At 44.5% G+C, this 22,031-nt stretch overlaps 1 protein-coding gene and 1 long non-coding RNA gene across 2 annotated transcripts; both read left to right on the top strand.

The window, feature by feature from the left end:
- The first annotated feature begins 8,874 nt into the window (after window positions 1-8,874).
- Window positions 8,875-12,213, top strand: LOC146441533 (uncharacterized). The gene is made up of 3 exons (XR_014850452.1): window positions 8,875-8,943; window positions 10,961-11,120; window positions 11,472-12,213. It is a non-coding gene; the product is annotated as an uncharacterized LOC146441533 (long non-coding RNA).
- Window positions 12,214-12,693: 480 nt separating this feature from the next.
- Window positions 12,694-14,807, top strand: GCNT2 (glucosaminyl (N-acetyl) transferase 2 (I blood group)). The gene is given in 4 exon segments (XM_085053950.1): window positions 12,694-13,429; window positions 13,431-13,510; window positions 13,513-13,760; window positions 13,762-14,807. Coding segments are annotated over 4 exon segments (1,161 nt in total). The 5' UTR covers window positions 12,694-13,079; the 3' UTR covers window positions 14,245-14,807.
- The last annotated feature ends 7,224 nt before the right edge of the window (window positions 14,808-22,031 follow it).

Below are 22,031 nucleotides of genomic sequence, written 5' to 3'. Positions count from 1 at the left end.
CCACTTGTGAGGGAGCACAGCACAAATGCTGCTCCTAAGGGCTGTAAGCCCCAACTGCCTTCACTAATGGGTCATGTGTTGGTTTGACCAGGTTTACAGGCTGTTGATTGCACATAAGAATTTAGAGCATGAACAAAAAATTGTCCCATAAACAGGCTGGCTGCGTTTTAAACTAAATTAGCCCCATAGTGAATGGCCTCCTCTACTGTATTACACCATGACTGAGCTTGCATTGGGGATTGAAAGAGATTCATGTGGCTGGTTAAGAGCAACATTATTAAGATTATTACTGGAGGCTGGATCAGTCCCAATAGGAATGCAATTATTCAGGACCTTTGAGCTACAATTATGTGTGACAGAAGGAACCAAAGTATGATGGCAGAGAGTATTTGGGCCTTTATGGTTCTGAAACTCACAAGCAGACAGGGCTTAGGGCTCTGACAGATGAGTTGTGGTGAAGCTTGCTGTACTGGTTGTAGATGTTTCCATCTCCAGCCACTCACTCCAATAAAAGAGCTGGCAGAAGGGAATTGGTTCCTCAGCTGCTCTTGGTAGAAGCTCAGCACCTCAGGCTGTGGTTTCACACCACGGAGAGTTCAATGACAATAGCAGCCTTAAGGGATTCACACCCTCTTCCTCAGCCTCCTGTCAACTTTTTGCAGACCTGCTGGACTGATTCAGTTTGCTACAGGGAAAAAAAAAAAAAAGGAAAAACAAAAGAGGGAAGGCTTACCTTTCCCTCCAAATTTAAGCAGATCAATGCCTGAAACTACTTATAGTCTGCTCCAATCTATCCAGTCAGCTGAAGGCATAGGATTGGAACAGTCACCAGTTTGGAAAAGAGGGCCTTACCTTAAAGTGCTGCCAAGGATGGCTTTTTTCCTGCCTCCCTTACATTCCTGTGTCCGGAAAGTGGCTTGGCTGCTGCTGGAGGGGCTGCTTGCAGCCTTTTGGAGGACGGGAATACTAACCCTTGCAGGCAATCTCTTCTGGTTGGACCTTGCCCTGCAAACAAGGAGACAGAAAGCATGTATGATATTGGAATGGAAGCAGCGTGGACAAGAGTGTTTGGAACAGCATGAAATTTTGCTAATGTTTTCATCTCCGAGTTCGTCCCAACCGATTTACACGCGGCAGAAAAAAACTACCTCTTTGTAATGGGTGACTACCTACAATTTATTGGAACGGAGCTGTTGCTAAACACATGGAGTAGCGATGTATTAACACATTGTAAAAGGCTGTTTGATCACCATGGGATTCCAGATGAGCTAACAACAGAAAATAAGCCGTGATTCACAAATGACTCATTTCAGCATTTCTCTTTGATGCAGCAGTTCAAGCAAGCCCTGTCTATGCACATTCAAATGAGTTCACTGAATAGTCATTGAGCCCAGCCATGCCGTGCTTGCAAAGTCATTTTTTTACAAAGTGTAAGTACAGTTTTTAAGTATAAAAGTTGGGCAATTTCTAGCAAGTCGCGCCAATGTGTAATGCTCACTCACTCCTGCAGACAACCCCGTCCGACGCTTAAAACCTCGACACAAATACTAGTTTTCCGTGATTCGAGCCCTCCAAGTGCGGGGGTCCTGAGAAATCCCGCCCCGTGGTTCGGGCATCTCCTTTCAGGTTGAAAAATTGCAGCAAAGGGTGCGATGTCCCAGCGGGACGCTTTTCCCACGGGCTCTCCACGGCGGCTCCCGCTCCTGCCTTGTGCTGTCCGTACCCTGAGCTCTTCCTCCTCCTCGTCCCTCTCCCGGCTGCGATACTTTAGCCAGCATTGCCATCCAGTGGCACAGGTGACAAATGACAGCGCAGGCTTGCGGAGGAGAGCGGGGACTTTCTGCAGTTTAACTGCTCTCTCTACCCGGCGGGGATGCGGCTCGACTGGTTGGCCTGATGGCTGGATGGAACAAGTCATTTCCTGACAGCCTGCAACACTGCTGGTTTGTACCAGCTGGCTGCTGACCGGGATGTTGTGGAAAAGGTGGTGGAAGTTTAACGTAGGAAGGGAATGGAGTACTAACTGCAAGGTACCCAGCCCCTTTCAGGGAATGCCTGCCAGTGGATCCTGCTTATATTTGAAGTTTTGTGTCGTGTTCCTTTTGGATTTCTTCCCTGGTGTAAATTCACTGTGTTTTAACAGTCAGAAGTGTGCTTCAGTAATCCTCTACAGATTGCAGAACTGAGTAAATTATAAATAATCACTCTAATACACTCATCTAGCCATAATTTATTTCTTTTTCCAAGATGTTGCTAGCCAGGTTGCTCCCCAAAACCTCGTGTTAAGTAACAGTGCAGAAGACTATTGATAAAAATTACCTGCAAAAATATAGGATCATTCTTTTCCCAAGAAGACTTTGCAATATTTACATTGATTTAGTCTGAGCTTTGTAACACATCTATCACCCACCCACTCTTCAGGGCTTAGCCATGTGCCATTTCTTGCCAGAGAGAAATCATTCTGAGTCAGCAGGGTTACAAAGAACAAAAGCCCAACCCAAAAGAGCCATTGACAGCCATTTTTCACCACTCTTTGGATTAAAAAACCTGAAAACCAACTGCTTATATTTAAATTATATCACATATCATCAGTCTTGCTGAACTGGGGAAGCTCAAGATGACTGAAAGTCGGTCAATGCAATGCCCATCTACAAGAAAGGCTGGAAGGAGGATTTGAGGAAATACAGGCCTGTCAGCCTGTCCTTGGTGCTGGGAAAGGTTATGGAACAGATCATCCTCAGTGCAGTCACATGGCACACACAGGGCAATCAGGGAATCAGACCTAGCCAGCATGCATTTATGAAAGGCAGATCCTGCTTGACCAACCTGATCTCGTTTTATGACCAGGTGACCTGCCTGGTGGATGAAGGAAAGGTTGTGGGTGTTGTCTGCCTGGATTTCTTCTATGGCACAATCCTGGACAAGCTGGCAGCCCATGGCTTGCTTAGGGGCACTCTTCCCTGGGTTAAAAACTGGCTGGATGGTCACCAAGTGTGGTGGTGAATGGTGCCACATCCAGCTGATGGCCAGTCACCAGTGGGGTTTCCCACAGCTCAGTACTGGGGACAGTCCTGTTTAATATCTTTGTCCATGACCTGGATGAGGGAATCGAGTGTACCCTCAGTAAATTCATGGATGACACTAAGTTCAGCAGGAGTGTTAATCTGCTGAAAGGCAGGAAGGCTTTGCAGAAGATCTGAACAGGCTGGACTGAGTGGTCAAGGCCAATGGAATGAGGTTCAACACGATCAGGTGTCAGGTCTTGCACTTTGGCCACAACAACCCCATGCAGCTCTACAGGATGGGGAACAGAGCAGCTGAGAAGCTGCCCACTGGAAAAGCACCTGGGGTACTTGTTGGCAGTGACTGAACATGGGCCAATGTGTGCCCAGGTGGCCAAAAAGGCCAATGGCATCCTGACCTGGATCAGAAATAGTGTGGCCAGCAGGACCAGGGCAGTGATTGTCCTCCTGTACTTGGCACTGGTATGGCCACACCTCAAATCCTGTGTCCAGTTTTGGGCCCCTCTCTACAAAGAAGACATTGAGGGGCTGGAGCATGTCCAGAGAAATGCAACAGAGATTAGAGGGTGAATCCTATGAGGAGTATCTGAGGGATCTGGGGATGTTTAGCCTGGACAAAAGGAGGCTCAGGGGTAACCCTATTGCTCTTTATGACTACCTGAAAGGAGGGTCTAGTCAGGTGGGGCTGGACCTCTTCTCCCTATTAACAAGAGACAGGGCAAGAAGAAATGGCCTCAAGTTGAGACAGGGGAGGTTTAGATTGAACATCAGGAAGAATTTTTCCCCTGAAAAGGTGGTAAAGCATTGGAATGGGCTGCCCAGGGAAGTGGTGGAGTCACCATCCCTGAAGTGTTCAAGAAATGGCTGGATGTGGCCCTTAACTCCATGGTTTAGTTGGCATGGTGATGTTCAGTCAAAGGTTGGACTCAATGATCATGGAGGTCTTTTCCAAACTATTCTTTGGTTATATAATTTTATGGTTAGTAAAATATAAGAGGAGTCAAAAGGACTGCCTACTTTTTGCAAAAGCCAGGAAAAAGAGACAGCACAGAGGTTACTCTGCAAGTCCCAATGCAACTGCTGGCCCCACATCATGAGGCAGATCCTGTCCTGCTGCCACAGCAGAGTTTATCACCACAGATCAGAAGGTGCTGATGGTGAGCACCAGGGACAGACTGCTTGGGGACAGTATGGTGGACTGCACCAGATTTGCCACAAAGAGCTGATAAACAACCCCAGGTGTCTATGCAACTGAAACCAGGTGGAATATGTGATACTTAATACCAGGCAGCCAACAGGAAGAGGACCACACTCCTGCCTTTCCCTTGGAAGCATTCAGGTCCCAGAAGAAATTGAGAACATGCAGAAGCTACAGCTAGCTCCCCAGATGGCTATGTAATTTGCCATGTTGGTGTGGCAACAGCAGGACTGGCTGAAGGAAAAGAGAGTAAGAACCCACCTTTGCAAGAGAAAGGTAAAGCAAGGAGGCATTGACAGACATGGTGTTCTTTTAGACCAAATCAAATAGGATGTAAAACACCACAAATTTCATTCTGTACACACAGCAGCATCACTAGAGCTTAGTCCCTGAGCAGGCTGGATATTAAATTGATCAAACTGGTAATGAAAGTGGGAATTGTTCCATCTCAGCTGACACAAGGCAGGTGACCTTATTAAAAAATATGCCAGTGTATTTAATGGGGTAGGGCAGTTTCTTGGGGAATTCATGATTAATGTGGCTATAACTCTGGAGATCCCATAGCTAATGCCCCTGGAAAAAGTCTTACTTCCACTATGACATGGCCCAGCTGAAATTTTTAATATGGTACTGTATGAATACAGGCACATAAATCCACAACTGTTTTCTGACAGAGAAGCCAAGTTACTCAAGAAGTGCTGTATTGATTAGAGGACATGGTGGCCTCATGCTGGACACAGCAAGCTGGATATGTAAGAAACCTCAGAGCCTGCTGAGGGTGTAATGTATCTCTCTGTGGTCTGTTCAAGCTGACCACCAGGAGCAACTCAGACTCCTGTACTGTTTAGTAACAGCAGAAGCCACTGTTCAAGACACTGGCTTTGTGTAATGTCCTGAGCAAGACCTGACCTGGTGTAGTTTTGGAATCCATGGACAACCAATGGTCTGGAGCAGGACAGTGTTTGCAGCTGAGCTCTGTGTGTGTGAGTGAAAAGGGTCTGAGAGTGAGAAAAGCAATTTGCTGTGCACCCCTGAGAGGGAGAGGGAACTCAGGAGGGTCACAACATCCCAGACCAGTATTGTGTCCCCAGCAGGTGCTGAAGACTTTGGAAAAGCAAAGATGGGCAAGCAAATGTGGTGCTTTTCCTGGCACCTGTCCAGCCTACAGCCTTTTGCACACCAAGATCTTGTGAGATGGACATAATTGCCATGGATCCAAAAATGGTTCTCTGTCATGAAGTTGTCCAGTCATGTAACATAGCCCACACAGAGATGGAGTAAACAGGGGCTTAAAGCTGCCAGTTTTCTTCTGATTGCTGTAGGTACAGGGAAAAGTGTACATTCTTTTCAAATAAAAAGTAGTATAGCAAAACCTAAACCTAAAGGTAGGCCTGGCGTTCAGGCCAAGAAACATTTTCAGTGTGAGCAACAGGCAAGAAGCTGTAAGTAGTTCCCAAACAGAAACTGAGTTAAACTGGAAGAAAAGAAACAAACCCTTGCAGAATTTTGAGACTCCAGAGTAGAATTGCAGTTCAAAGCAGGATCCAGGAATGCTGCAAAAGGAAGGTTGAAGAAGGCACTGTGAAATAACCCATCACTGGACAGAACACTGATATTAGGACTCCAGCTGCCAGGTGTGTATGGTGACTGGGCAATCCAGCAAGAAAACCTTGGCCTGAGAGAAGCTGTTTAGCAGGAAAAGACCAGACAAGACAAGGCTGGCTGCAGGAGCTGAGGAATGTTGTGCAAGGCAGGAGATTTCCAGTAGTTTTCTAGCCTCTTTGCCCCTTTATAACCCTCTTGACGACTTTCCAGTGAGCCCACATGGGAAGACTAGATTGTCCCAGCTTCAGTAATGCCATCAGAGTCTGTCTTCAATCCCATGGGGACTGGTGATTGCAGCCACGCCCCTTCCCGTAAGACAGCCATAAAAGGTTTTTGTGTGAGCAGCCAAACAAGGGGCCAAAACATAAACATGAGCCTCCACCCTAAGCAAAAGCAAACACTCAGGAGTGGAGTTCCAGGCTTTTGCTGAGCAGTTTTGAATGTGTGTGCATCGACAGCTCCAGAAGATAACGGGGAAAAAGATGATGTGAAAAAAGATGATGTGAAATCTTGATAGAGCCTGAAGCAGGGCTCCGTCTAAAAATGGTGGTACAGGCATCCATACGTCTTCTACAGGCATCCAATTCCCCTGTCTTCACATCAGAACTGTGATAACTTTAAGTGCAAGTTTGTGGCTCATGCAGTGTGAGGCAGAAGGCTCAGCAGCACAGAGTGCTTTGCCCAGACTGTTGGTTACACAGTGAGGAAACCCTGGCACACAGTAAAGCCTCCAAAGGGAAAACAAAGTTGCAAATCTTAGGCTAAATCTTAAGGAAAGCTTTGGGCTACAAATGGTGGGAAGAAATCTGCAGCTGTGCAGCACTGGTCAACTTCTTTCCCCGACAGCCAGTGTTTGTAACAAATCACTTCTGCCAGTGATTCTTCTCACTCACAAAGAACCTTGCAGGCTCTAACAGTCGAGGATGTCTAACATTATCTCCTGGGCAGACCTGGAGTGAAGCACTATGAGGATGCTTTCGATCCTAAAGCCCTTTGGGAGAGTCCAGAGCCCCAAAACCCAGGTGGCACCCCACAAATGGTGGTGGTGAGGAGAAAAAGGCTTTTCCAAGGAAAGTCATGGCTTGGTTCTACCTAAACCTAATGAAAAATCTCTCCCAGGCAAGAAGACATTAAGGGCAGCAGATACGTACTACAGTACTCTGAAAGAGAATCCAGATAATTCATTGAAGGACAAAGGGATGGAACAGGCATCAAGCTAATTTGTGTTATGATGATATAAGATGTGAGAGGTGAAATACTTGTCCATAGGTAAAGTGTTACAGATTTAGCATTTATTACATGATTTTATATGCTTAGGATGAATCACAAAAGTATCACAAATGCTTTTTTCTTCTTGGATGGTGCAGGACTATCCTGATCTTAACCAAATTGCAATGTTAATAGAAATTAGTAGAGATCATGGGCATATTTCTAAATGATGACAAATTCCTCTTGTTACCATTGCCGAGTGTAACAGGATCCCCAGCCCAGTTACAGCCAAGATATGGTACTGTAATATAGACCATCATAGGAAAGAAAGCTGGAAAAGACCTAGAAAGTTACCAGGTCTGAGCCAGTATGACCTGTAAAACTGCTGAAAAAGCTACACCTAACCTGCCAATGAAAGCCATCATCAGGAAAATTCCAGCCTCTCCAGACAATCTAATCCACATTTAACTGTTTAGCACTACAAAGCTTCCCTAATGTCTGATCTGACATTCACCTCTTCTGATGCTATCTAAGGTGATTAGTTCTTGTCCTATGTACAGAGAACAGGGAGAATCAGCTACTCCCTCCTGTTTGAATCAGAATTTGCTTCTAGTTTACCTTTTTTACATATTTGAAGACTTTCTGCCCCTTTTTTTTTCCTTAATACTGTAATAAACATGTATATTTTTCAGTCATTCCTCACAGTTGGTGTTTCCTAGATCCATATGGGCTCTCTGTTCATGTCGTACCTGGCAACAAGTTACACTGTCAGAATAAAGTGCATGATAATTCTCATGTTTAGTGGAGGCATTAGAAGTTATCACAGTGATCTGATCCGTATTCCTGCTCTCTCTGACACAGCCAGTCACCTGCACCAGCCGGCAGGGCTGTGGTCAGGCTTGCTTAGCAGAGCAGGTGACTCCCAACTTGCAAATCGAGTTACTTTATTCCTCTAGCTGCTCACACACCTGCAGCTGGGAGCAAACCCTTGGCCTCGCAGAGACCAGGCTGTAGGGACACTGCCCTGACCTGGCACTTTTCTGAGGGTCTGACACCAGCTGCTCAACTTCACAGCGAGGGGAATACCTTGGGTTCATGTTCATAAAGTTAGCAAGTGCACAAATGTTTGCAAAATCCAGTGTAAGCTGCCTCTGGACACTCCTTCAGGGCAAATAGTAGCTGCACGTGTACATTTGTACTTTACTGTACACTAATGTGTATATTAATCTGCAGTAAGAAAGCAGATCTCTATCCATGCCTCAACTACACCAGTGTCAGCTATAAGATCGAGTCATATTTACAGAAGAAAACCAGCTTCACCACCACAGCCTGCCTGTCCTCTATTAGGACGTGTTTAATTATGTCTTGCTTTCCCTGCGCAGGAGGATAAATGAGCAGGGAAGAGAATGCCGTGCTGTCGCTCCTGAGCAGCTGATGAGGAGTAGCTTGCACAGAGGTGAGTACATGTCCCTGTTGGAAATTAATTGGAGAAGGGAGCAGTAAAGTGCTCAGCTTTGGACCACTAGTAAGCCTGACTTGCAAAACATGCTCTGCTAAGAGACTAGGCAGCTTACCTATTATTCCCAAAACCTTTATATCTAAAAGTGTACTGCAAATGCAGACAAGCAGTGAAGTTCCTGCAGGGTAAGAGGCTCTGTGTCTGGAGCTTGAGAGCACAGCAAGACAAAGGCGGATGAGATGGCGCATTGTCTGGCCCCTGCTGTTTGTGCAGACAGATGTGCTCACTGACTGTGTACAATTAGATTACTCGATGGTTTTGGTGGACCATGTGAGCTGAGCTAGCATTTGCCTCAACGTGTCATTTCATCTCTCCTCCCATTTGCTGCCAGTGCTGCTGCGTTGTGACTGTCCGGTGTCAGTGTGTCTGCCTGGGAACTCCTGTTCCAGGTAGGTTTGGATTTTCTTCTCTTTCAATAGTCAGATTATGGCTGGCTGGGAAGTGCAGGAATGGCAGGGACTGCTTTGAACAAGAAAAAAGGGAGGGCAGAGGAGAGATAGGAATAAGTTTTGACTGTTTTTGTGCTCTTTGAGAGTCTGCTTTCACTTCTCCTGTGCTGTACAGTGCATATATTTGCCTTCCAGCTCAGACAGGGCATGTGAGTAAGGCATGTGTTAGAGAGGACCCCTGCCAGGCAGGGCTGCTCCAAGGGGAGAATTTTAGAGAGACCATGCACGTTGTACGACATCCCAAACCAACACAACACCAGAAAGGTTTCATCTGGGTGCAAGATGCTGTGAGGGATGCAGAGATCTTTTACTTGAGCACAAAACAGCACTGTGCTGACCTGCACTTCCTAACCAGAAAAACCACACTGATGAAAAATTGTTTGCTCCCTACAGGCTCACTGTGAATTTAACAGTGGTGCCAGTTCAAACTGACAGCTTTGCATGAGAGGGTCAGGAAAAGGAATGTCATGATACAGATGGTTTTGTCTTAATAGAAAATGCCAAGTGACTCCAAATAAACATGAAATGCATAACATTCATCACTACTGACTGAGGCCAAACAGGAACTCAAAACCTGTGCATCTTGCTTTTTAATTATCTAACAAATTAGCTGAGACCAATTACCTGTATTTACTAACGCCAGAAGCAGTTTACTAACTCTATTCCTTAGGTAATATCCTCATTGTCTGGAAAGGTCTGTTGCCATTCATCCACAGGGAAGACATTTCAATCCCCAATCCTACTGGGGAGTGTGTTCCCACTACAGGAGCCACACCAAAACCTCCTCTCATGCTAAAATGAGAATTGCTTCAATGCAGGTCCAGGGAACAATAGAAAGGAGTGGCACTGCAAATCTCAGTCAGCAGCAGTTTTAGTTCTGCCAGCACAGAACCCTTTTACACAGCCTATTTGTTAAATTGCACAATAAATTTGATCTTCTATTAATTTTTTTCCAATAACTCTGTCATCTGTTCTTGCACAGAGAATATGCAGAGGTCTAATACAATATACAACAGAAGAAGCCAGGAGCATCATGATGTTTCCTCACACCTTGCTGGTCATTGGTGCCATAAAATGGTTCAGATGTACATCTAGATGTACATCTAGATTTGGCTGCTCCTTGAATCTGCACTTTTGATGAGCCTGTAAATCAACAACTCACCAATACCTGAAAAAGAATTTGACATTGACCCATGTGACTTACACACTGTTTTTTTTTTGTTTGACTGATTTTGGTTTGACTTTTTGATATGGTTTTTCGGTTGGTTTGTTGTGGGGTTTTTTCTGGGATTCATTTGGTTTGGTGATTTTTGCCTACAGTTCAAGCATGGATCTTATTTCACACAGAGCAGCATAAGGTAGAACTAGTGCTAAAAAAAAAACCCAAAAAAGTCCCCCAAAACCCCAAAGGGTTTGACAGCTTCATTTTCCACAGGAATTATTTATATATATGTTTTCAGGTTTCTAAATATCAACTGTGCCAGAGAATTAAGGCACTGGGATTAAGAAGTAGCATCAAGCATGCAACCTTCCTTCCCTCAAGGCTATTGATACCAAAGGACCACAGTCAGTCTGGATTTCTGCAAAGATGTTGCAGCAATGTCTGTGCCAGGAAAAAAACCAAATCAACAACAAAACACACTAAGGAAAAATTAAATCTTTCATTGCACTCCTATGAAGAGCAGACTCATCTTGTTTTCTACATGTAGCTTTGCTTGTTTCATACGGACCATGCTAGTAATGCAGGCTTCAACAACTAAGTGTCCTTACAAACATATGTATACAATGTATATATTTTGAGATCCTAGAGGTTTTCCCAGCTGTGTAGCAGATTGCATTGTGCTTAATGCAGTTTTAAAAGCATCTGTACAGACAGTTTTGAAGACATCTAAATGCCTTGAAAGATATCAGCTTTTGGTACTTTGCAAAAACTACCTCTGCTCTCTGCCCCCAGCAGAGATTCCCCTAGTGAAATCCTGACTCCTGCAGGAATGCTGACATCTGTCCCTTGCTTTTCTTCTTCCACACTCTCCTAACTCTAGCTGGATGGAAGTCTCATGTCAAGACTATGACAGAAGGGGAGAAATGGTCTTGCAGCCAGCTGACCCAGTGACAAGGTAGGAAGGCTATGAACTCCACAGTCTGTGGAATGCACAGAGGACAGCAAGAGGCTGCTGGCCTTATAGTCACCAGCTGTCATGGCAATCTGGCTTTCTGAGGTGTCAGACAGGGGACTGGTGTTTGTTTCTGGATATAACTCAGTGTAAAAATCAAATCAGGAATGAGCATTGGTTTGAAGCACTCTGTGCAGTTCTGTGCTCCCTAGGACAGCAGTCACCAGTAACTGAGCTGGGACATGTTTTCCCTTCGTGGTGGTGTTTGTTGTGCATTTTTTTGCTAGACCTGGATAGTGGTTTCAGCTCAGGATCTGCTCATCTCTCTGAATCCTCTCTCTTTTGCTGCTGCAGCATCATTTTCCAGATGACTTCTCAGCAACACCAAGTGAGTCTCTGTTACTCCCTGGGACTTTGCACACCTGAATATCTGCTCCTCAGTTCCATTGGAGTTGCTCTCCTTCTGAAAGCACTGGTGTCCACACAGAACATTGTCCAGGATCTCCAGTGTGGGACAGCTATCCCTAGCTGTCCCTGCTGACTGCCCAGTGGGGATTGGCTCTGCTGCTTACTCTCTCCAGGCAAGCTTGACTGCCAGATCTGTCCTGCACCACTGCCCCTTTTGGCAGATATTCTGGCCATAAATCCTCACACAGCTTTTCCAGTGCTCCTCTATTCATTACAGCTGGTGACTGTATTTGCTGGGCTGAAGCCACTGCCAGCTGTAATCTGTTTGAACAGAGAATCCTGGAGACTGTTTGTGGCCAGCATGGGAGGGACGTGCAGCTTCTGGGAGGGACCTGCCAGTGCCTGAGCTGACTTTTCTGCAAGAGCTGGAAGGTAGGTGTTGCTCTTTCTCCCTCTGTAGCACAATGGACTGCCCACCCAGAACATTTACTGGCATAATCTCAGATCAACTGGTTTTGCCTCAGCATTGTTTCACATTTGAGTGAAAGAACATAATGCTGGAGAAAAAAGTTTACATGCCCCAAACATGATATCTCATGGCAGGAGATCCACATGAACAGACTCACAGCTGTAATAAGGAGACTTACCAAGGATTTTACTTTAGTCAGAGCCATGTCAAGCTCCCATTGCATACGCATGTTATACCAGATGCATACCAATTCTTAGAAATACAAATGTCTCATCAGAAAGCCTAGGGTTAGTTTAAGTAGTTTAAACACCAGGTTATACTAACCTAGCTCCTTGTGATGGATTTATGCTTGGAGCTCATTACAAATCATCCATGACTCTTAGCAGAAACTGTTTGTCAGATTTGAAATTTACAAAGGAGGAAAACATTGCTGAAAAAACTGATAGCTGTGATATAATTATACACAGAGGCAAAAAGGATTCTCTTGCTTCATATATGAGTGTAGGTGGCCTTACCTGAGAAATGAAGAATAGTGAAGACAGGAACACAGATGTGGAAGATGGATGAGTGGTTCTTCTCCATATTGTATTGTTTGGCTGGAAAACTATATGTATTGAACTGGTTTTCTGATACTGGCCTTTGAGAAATTGTATTAATCCAGGATATCAAAAAGCAGAAAGGCCACAATAGCTTATATATGCTTCATCTAGTAGTGTAATTGTCACATATTGAAGTAGTATTTATTTCATGTTACAAGTCTTTCACAATTCAGAAGCAGTGATGACTGATACCCTGGGGTGGTTAAAAAGAATCCTGCAAGTAAAAAAATAGAATTATATGTGGTAAATATGAGGTTTTCCTGTCACAGGGTGCATGCACATAAGTTTTAACAGCTATATGATATATGCAGGGAGAGTGGGGAGGGAGCAATGAAGAACATACCCATAAATTGAATTTGGGGACACAGTGAAATACGTGCCAGCTGCTCATTGCCAAGACAGTAATTATGCAATATGTCTGTTTAATCTTCAGGGTGCTGTGGAGCAGCTTCCAAGTTGTTCTTTACTTACACTGCTTCCACATCAATGATGACTGTGCAACTATTTATACTGAAAGCAAGGGCAGCAGCTGCACACTCTGCACCAGAAGGATCCACGCGTCCTCCAGCAGGAAGCAAGCACAGCCATCAAAACAAGCTGTTGGTGGTGTCTGATATTGTATTTCAAGAGAGATTCTTTACCAGAACAGCAATGAATACACTGAGATATTACTTCTTTGCTGTTCTGATCCTCAGTGTTTCACTTCCATTTGTTTTCTGCACTGTTAATTTGCAAACACAAGAACCTCATAAGAGGCTGAGCTTCTCAGTGAGTTTGATTTTAGCAGCAGCCTGTAAAGCTCTTATTGAAGATAAGGTGTCCTTTCTGAAGGAAGATATCATTCAGAGAATCTAACTGCACAGAGCACATCACACAGAACCACCACATCATCTGCACCCTCTCAGCTGAGGCCAACTTCACCCTCACATCATGACATTGCAGAAAGAGTTTGAGACCTCTGAGCTTTTCTCCAGGGAGCTGTTCATGCCCTGTTGATGCCCTGTTCATGCCCATGTTCATGTTGATGTAATTCAAGGAGCCATTCCCCTTCCAGCAGGCAGTGCTGCTTTCCCAGCAGCAGGTCCTCCCTCCTTGTCTGGGCAAAGGGGGTGGTTCTGTGGCAGCATCTCCCACCCGTGGATTGACCTCCACTGCATGAGAGACCTGCTTGGCCTTGGCTGTGCCCTGGTGCTACCTACTCAACCCCTGTGTTCAGGACCTCTCCTTGAAGAACAACTGGGATCTCCTTGAAGATCCAGCTGCTGATGTTCTTCTTGGAGGGAAGAACATCACACCCAGGATGCTGCCGTCTTCCCATGTCACCACCTGCATCAAATACATGCACAGGGACCAACTTCACTCTTCTTTTTCTTTCATACCGTGGACATTGTGTACAAGATACCCTTGGCTGCACAACCTGACCATCTGTTTTGACTCTGCATACATGGCCATCACCCGGCCCTTTGTGGAATTCCTTCTGGAGGACCAGCATGTTCTCGATCTGCTGGAGTGGCCTGAGGACACCAACAGCCCTGAGGGGCACTTCTGGATCCGGGATGACCATGCTTTCATCTGTAGACACACACACACTCATGCTTGTTTCACACATGGAGACAGCTGGAGAGGGACTTCTTACAAGGGCATGCAGTGATAGGACAGTGGGGAATGGCTCTAAATTTAAAAAGGGTAGGTTTAGCCTAGACATAAGGAAGAAATTCTTTATTGTGGTGGTGCTGGTGTGGCAAAGGAACACGCTGCTCAGAGAAGTGATTAATTGCCCATCCCTGGAAGTGTTCAAGGCCAGGTTGAATGGGGCTTTGAGCAATCTGGTGTAGTGGAAAGTGTCCCTAGCCATGGAAAGGGGTTTGGAACTACAAGATCTTTAAGGTCTTTTTCCAACCCCAACGATTTTATGATTCTATTTCATAGGTGCACAAGCACGTACGCATGCAGGAGCATTATCTGAGGTTGACTTTGTCAGAACCTAGATGAAAAATTTAGTTGTTATAAAAGGCTGATCTAGCAAATAATCTTACTGCTCCCTTGAGCATTGAGGGAGAGGTGACTGTGCTGTGCAGAATGTGCATGATAGTTCCACGTCTGAGCAGGAAGATGCCTGGGGATGTAAGTTCAAATGGAAATCTTTGGACATTTTGGCTGATTTAAGCCTTTCACCTGTAAAATTAGAGATGATGAAAAGAGAAGTACTAAAGATTAAAATATGCAATCTGTGTAAGCATTGTAGTGAAGAGATGTTCTACAAGATGTTAATTTTGTTGTGGGGAATTTTGTTTTTCAGTGAAGTGAAGTCAATTCCTCTCTCTTTATTGCTCCAGCACCAGAAAATCTAACTTTAACCTGGAGTCTCCTTCTGGTCTTTACATGCTTTTCTATAGGACCACACACAACAGCTCTCCCACAACAATTGCAAAAAATCCACATACTCATAGGTACTGCCTAAAGTCCATTGTATTAGGTCAAGGATTTGTGCAGAGAAGCAGAATAAGAACGACTATTTTCATCTTTACTGTGTGTATTTACAATTACTTTAACCTTGTTTGCCTGACTGGGAAAAGGTTGGAAGATGCACAGGATTTCACTCTCACGCATGTTGCTTTTAGAAGCACCTGGTAGGACACTACTGCTCCTGATTCCTTAAGGCTTCACTGCAGCCCAAAGCAGGGATATGAGGAATGGAAGCACAGGTAAATTTCTTCTCCTGTCTTTTTCTTTTTTTCCACCTTCTCCCTGCTGTAACTTGTGGGAAACAAACACAGGGAGCAGTAAACAGAGGCAGAGCATGTTTACTTTAGCTTTCAAATTATCACATAACTTGATGAGAATAGTGCTTGCTCTTTTGATTACTGTATTTTACAACTTGCCTGCACAAGAAGCACAAGTGATTAGTGATCAAGATATTTGTGGTATAATCATCAACATATGTTATTTTCAGCTAGATCACTTTTCCAGGAAGCTGGTTGCTGAGATCTTACTATGGTCCATTATCTTGGAAGCCATAAACCTGGGACCAGATATGTTCTCCACAGTCAGAAAGCTTTAGGTGGCTGACATTTGCTGTACTGCACTGTGTAGCTTACATAGGCTGCAAATTCATTGTTATTTCCATGATAGCCACTGCATGTTTTCCAGTGTTAAACAGTGGCATAACATTTTTTTGCGGTTGTTCTCGTCACATCTGAAAGACGCAACAATTCCACAGCAAATATGTTTTTTCTCCTCTTCCTTTTTTTCCTTGCCATCACATTAGACTGCCTGGCCAAAAGTGGCCATGTGGTTCTGACAGATGTGCTCAGACACTGTGGTTGCCCAGGATTATGAATCCAAACGTACAAGGATAGCAGTCAGATACTCACCTGAATGTATCCAAGTCAGATGAAGAGCGCTGAGCAACTCTGGGGTGAGAAGTCATCCATGTCGGTGCATGGGATGTTAGTTCTGAAACTGACTGCCAGGCTCTAACAAAAAACTCCTGTCCAAGTTTGACCAGGCCAATTCCTTTAAGTTTCCAGGCATATCAAAGGGAGGTAATGATGTCAGGCCAGTGGTCCAGCTGGTAGAACAAAAAGTTGGAGGCCTCCAGGCAAGCAGAGGAGTCATTTAAGGACCAGTTTGGATGGATAGCATACCATGAAAGAACTAAACCAAACAGAGATTTGTAGTTTCAGTATCAGCCATGGTAATCTCAGTTCAGATAAAAGATAAAAAAAGACTTGTCCCCAAATCTTAAAATAACATGTTTATTACCCAGAGTCATGTAATGGAGACCAAGCCTTTTTCTTACCCTCTTAAAAGCTAAAGACTTTCAACTCCCATTTAACTGGTTTTCAAATAACAGCCTTAGCTTATCTTTGGTATTTATCTCAGGCCATTTATCTTTCACATGACTCCTGCATGACAGAAAATTCTTGAAAGTCACCTTTCAGATAAGAAAGAGAAGCATGGGGAAATTAAGGGAAAGTATTTCCAAGGTATGTAGGTCTGAAGCGTCTGGCCCTTAATGACTCCCCAGGTCTCAGGAGAAGCCTGCACCATCACAGTGCAGGTCAGTGGCCACATCCCTGGGCCATCCTTCCTGTCTCTGCTCATAAAAAGCAGAAAGTAGGTTCTGATGGCCACTGGAGAGGTGTGCATCCACAGTCCAGGCTACCGAGCCCCTCAGGCTAACTTTACTTCTTCAACCCCAAATTCCTGTCCTCACTTTCATGCAGTATGGTCACAGCATATGAATGATTTGGGACATAGGCAGTCTGAGGTGAAAACAATCCCTCAGGGTGTGCACGGCTGTGTCCATCGGCATACACCTCTGCTGGTCACTAGCAATTTACACCTTGTTCAAGGGGGAAAATAAAGGCCATGAGAAGTAGTAGCAGCACTTATTCAGAGACACCAACACACCTTTACGAGGGAGATCAGTGCTTTTATTTCCCACTCACAGAAGCTAGCAGAAAAGTGTGAAATGATATTCCCAGTGTCTTAAAGCAGACCATGGGCAAACCAGCACTGGTGCACTGACACCTGACTCTCAGTCTAATGCACTGAACTAAACTGCTTTTTCAGAACTGGCTCACCTGCAGAATAACAGAGTGTGGCTTCTTCTCTTGGTTTAGTATGAGTGTGCACAAGACGGCTGAGTACTAGAAGCTCTTAGTTGCCAAAATAAACCCTTTCAGGAGTTCCTCTTGACAGCTTCTTGACAGGTTAGCCTCTGTCCTCTCTGCAGTTTTACAAAGATACCAGAACAGTTACTGCAGTTTGGGAGACACACGCAAGGCATTGTCTCTTACCCGTTTGAACGGGATATGTGCAAGAGCTTCTGCTGTTGTGATGGGGACAACAATGTTTTAATAGGTCCTGTCTTAAACTTAAAACTTCACCAATGCCTGTAGATGTGACACCACTGAAAAACTAAATGGGGTCTTAGCTATTTAGTCAAAAAAAAGATGCCAGCCAAGCATCCTCTTGTCCACAGAGCCTCTGACCAGAGCCAGCCCTGACGTGCCCTTCACTCTGTTCACTAGTATGTATAAAGGACCTGTCTGTTTCCAGGAACAGGAGCTGCTACGTCTGGGACAATGACTACAACTGGATTTAGAAGCGAACTGCAGTCAAGACTCAAGAAATTGGGTGAAGAAGCAAAGAAATTTGGGAACTATTCTGGGAGCACAATGGATGGGCACAGTGAAGTGTTGTGCTGTGATGCCCAAGCTCACCACAGACCACAAGCAATCTCGGCACAGAGGGGTTTGCACCTGCACTCTGATGCTTTTGGGGAAGGATTATTCCTAGCTGGGTGCTGCAGTTCCCCCAGGGTTTACTGCGCAGCTCTGTAGAAATTACATCAGCACAACCGAAGGGCCTGTGCGGAGCCATGAACAGGAGGAGCAAGAACTTCAGAAATATGCTTTATGTGGCATTGTCACTGAGAGAAATGGCTGAGGAATCACCACCATGTATGCAGCCAGTGTGCCTTCAAAAGGCACTGCCTTTCTGCACAGACAGAGCACAGCACTCTGGGACACAGGCCTTGCACGGACTCATTTGCTTTGCTGATTGTGGTTACACAATCCATGTCTCAGCTGGGAGCAGAAATGTGCTGAAGTGCTTTCCATACAGCTGTTCCCCTCCTATGGCAGGCTGGATTTATCCAGATAATGATCTTAGTGTGCAAGGGCTGGATTCATTCTCTGGTGGAACCAAACCAGAAGATTTACATCAGCAGCACATCTCGTCCTCTGCAGCAGCTAAAGAGGGGGACAAGGACTGTAACCAGGGAACAGCCTGCACCACCTGAGCACAGTGCTGGTCCTAAAGTACATGCCAGCATTTGTGTGCCAATAGAACACTTTGAAATGTCAAGGGCTCATGTTGCACAAGTAGCTAGGTGGTGCTTGCTCTTCTAGGGTTGCTGTCTCCTACCAGCTTGCCATTTGTATTGGTTCTTCCCTAGCTCCTTATTTTCCCCTACCTCAATAGTCGTTCCTTGCTCTCAATCTCTTTCCATTTTCCCCATGCTGAACTTCACCAGTTTTCCAATGTCCTTCTTTCCTATTGCTTTCCTTCCCTCATGGTAAGTGCAAGAGATAGTAGGTTCTGGCACTTATCCAGGACCCTGCTCCTGGATACCACAAAAAACCCCAGCATGAGAACATTCACACCCAGACAGGCTGATTTTCCCATCTCACCCCAAGCCCAGCATCAATAACCTCATCCCAGTACCCCTGTCTCCGCGGATGCCCGTATTGCAGGGAGGTGTGGGAACACACCAAGGCTACTGCGAGATCACTCTTCTGAGGCAGGGATTTAATGATTATTACCAATCGAAATAGAAGAGCTGCTAAACTCTTGGCAATCCCCTCAGGCTATGAGCTGCGAGAGAAAGTTTGCCTGTAACAACCGGCTGCCACAGCAATCACCCATTCACTCCCAGAACTCCGTAACTCCATCAGAGGTTTCTGGAGCCTACACCTGGAATCTTTCAGTGTATTTTTTGTTGCTGCTAGTCTGACACAGAAGCTAGGAATCAATGGAAGATGATGTTGCATTCTATCTTGTGCTTACTTTTCCAAGGACTCACCCAGCTGTGTGCCAACCAAAATTCTGAGTGGTTTTGACACAGTTGCTTATTGTGTCTGTTAAAACTCAAAAAAATCAGCCTCACCTCAGCTCTCAGGTAAGAAGAAAGTTGCTAATATATTAATTAATTTTCTCAATTATCACAAAGGAATGAAAATGGTGGATAGTTTTGTTTGTGGGTGGAGTGTTAAGCCACTCCTAGACCTTGAAAGTATACCTGCATCATCCTGATGGCAAGTCCTCAGTTAGGAGCTGAAAGGTATACAGAAAAATAAGAAAAATAGCCAAAGGTATGTCTCCAGTAGTGGCAGGTAATGCTGAAGTCAAACCAGTAGGATGTCAAGAGAGATGGGAGCTGTCCTTCACTGCAGTTTATCTAATGCAGTAGCCTTATTTCCCAGCTAGAGCTGTTAGCTCTCAAGAAACATCTCATTCACATCCCTTGGATGTGAGCGTGAGATAAAAGAGAAATACCAGAAAATTCTGAGTAGCACTGCCAGTATATTAATCCACACATTAGCCATTTCCTTATTTTTAAGGTTTTTACACTGTCATTTGCTTGTATAGACAGACCTGTGGTTTTTTTCAGATGCTTTAGCTTGTACTGAACTTTTCACCACAGCAACTTAATAATTCAAAACCATTTTGGTACCTCTCCATCCCACTGTTGTTTGTAGACAGGCTTTTGGAACAACCTTCCCTGCAATGCATACGTCATACCGATATACACTAATGTGCTTCTGTTCTGCCTGGTATAATTGTTAATTTTCCTTAGCTTAGTCCACACCCTTCAAAAGTCAGACAGACAGACACACAGAAAGTTTTTTTAATATGATTCCCGACAGTGATGCTGGTTGAATAACCATGCTCTAGAAAATTAAATATTTCATGCCTATGTCTGCATCATTAGTCATATAACTAATCCTCATTCTTTTGTTCCTATTCTCCATTATTTTAATGAGACTTCCTGCTTGAGCAAGAACTTCTCATAGGAATAAAACATCAAAAAAATAGGGATTTTCCTCTGACTGTTTTTGAGTCTCATGCCCACAAAGTTGTTGTAATCTCATAATCAAACCTTCCTCTTTTGAGAAACCTGCTCAAGGGAAAGTGTTGCAACACCATTGCAGCAATTACAAAAACACCTTCTTAATTGCAGAATTTTATGAAAAATTGCTCTTGTCCTCTATCCACCATTCAGATATTATAGTTCTTCTGAGAAGATGTAACTTAAAACAGACTTTGCTCTATATGCAATTAACCATCATTGGAATTTAAGTACTACAAAGAAATAATACTTTTCTTCACAACTAATTGCTTCTCACTGTAACAACACTTGGTGATGATGGGATTAGGAAGGGTATGACTTCAACAAGACTTCTTGGAAAAACACAGTTACTAAATGGGCTTGTGCTCCCTCTCTTGGTTCTCCTTTACCTTTTCACCTATTAGACATTGGCGTAAAAGGCTTCAAAGAGCACAGCTCCTTGAAGAATAGAATTAGATGAGAGTAATTTAAGGACAAATTGTTTTTCTCTCTAAATACCAGGATCAGGTAACACCTGTGATAACTCATGCATATAACCAACTAAACTTCAGTCCAGCTGTAACAGAGAGTTTTCTTGACATTCCCAGATGCTGAGTTGCCAAGAGCCCTTGGCTTTTTTGTGGGGTAATACTCCAAGCCTGTCCCCTCCTTTCCCCATAAGCAAATTCATCTGACCACACCTAAATCGTTACACATGTTGAGATACAAACCCTGATGCCAGCACACTGCCTGGGCAGCCAGGGTGGAAGCTGGCAGAACCATGCCTGAATGGGTGCTGGGGTTGGCCCTGGCAGCTCCTGCGGAGCAGCTCTCCCATTGCCTGTCCTTGGCACCCAGCATGTCCTCACAAGTCCAGCTGACACTCACTGTGCGAAGCGCTTCCTGAACTGCCCTCTAGAATTCTATTCCTTTAATACTGTGACTCTCCCAAAGACAGTGGAGTTAATTTATGGGTCAAAAACAGCTCAGAAAAGCTTCCTCCAAAACATATCAAAGAAAGCTCCTAGAACTGAGACCCTTTCCTTATTATCCATCAGATGTTTCAACACAGGAGGTGCAGTTTAGTTCTCTTATGACTGTCAGCAGCCTAATAGCTCAAGAAGATTACACGTATTGCCTTAAAATAGAGCACTTTGTTTTAAATAAGCTTCTTGCTTCTTTTCTGAGTTTTAGTTCCTTCTTTCTAGGTTCTGAGGTCTGCTTTGAAGCTCAACAATCTTGACTTTATTTTAGTTGAACCTTCACCCTGCCACACACATTTTTGCATTTGCATACCCCACTGAAATGAAAATTTCTGGTGGCAAAATATGAAATTGAGTCTTTGTGCATTTTTAAGGAGGGATGTTGGGGGTTTTTTTCCTCCATTGTTTCAATCTCATCTTCAAAGAAATTATTTTCTTCTGAGTTCTGCCCCCCTATCTTTACCAGCTACCTCCCTTCTATTGGCAGGTGGGATAACTTGTCTTGCTGGGCAAACAAGAAAAGAGGCAAACCAGAATTTTAGAGCAAATCATTCTTTCATGCTGTCTTATGTGCCTGGCCAGACAAATTTTTGTTGCTGTACAGGGTTAAGAGGTGGCATAGGAGTGTAAAGAAATTGTCCCTTTGCCTAGAGAGAAATGATGAAGGGAAAGCACAGGCTCTTTCAGGGGGCTGTTGGAAATGAACCTGTTGGCAGCTAGGTTTGACCCTGGAATCACAGGTATGACACTTGGAAGGTCAAGGCAAATCAGGCAGCCTTTTATGCTGCAAGATTTCCAGCCTAATGTTGGTTTATGTGTGCATGTTGCAGAAAT

Source organism: Lichenostomus cassidix, chromosome 2 (assembly GCF_008360975.1).
Source record: "Lichenostomus cassidix isolate B80296 chromosome 2, HeHo_3.0, whole genome shotgun sequence".
Taxonomy (NCBI): domain Eukaryota; kingdom Metazoa; phylum Chordata; class Aves; order Passeriformes; family Meliphagidae; genus Lichenostomus; species Lichenostomus cassidix.
Note: the sequence above shows the minus strand (reverse complement) of the source record. Positions and strands in the feature narration are given on the sequence as shown.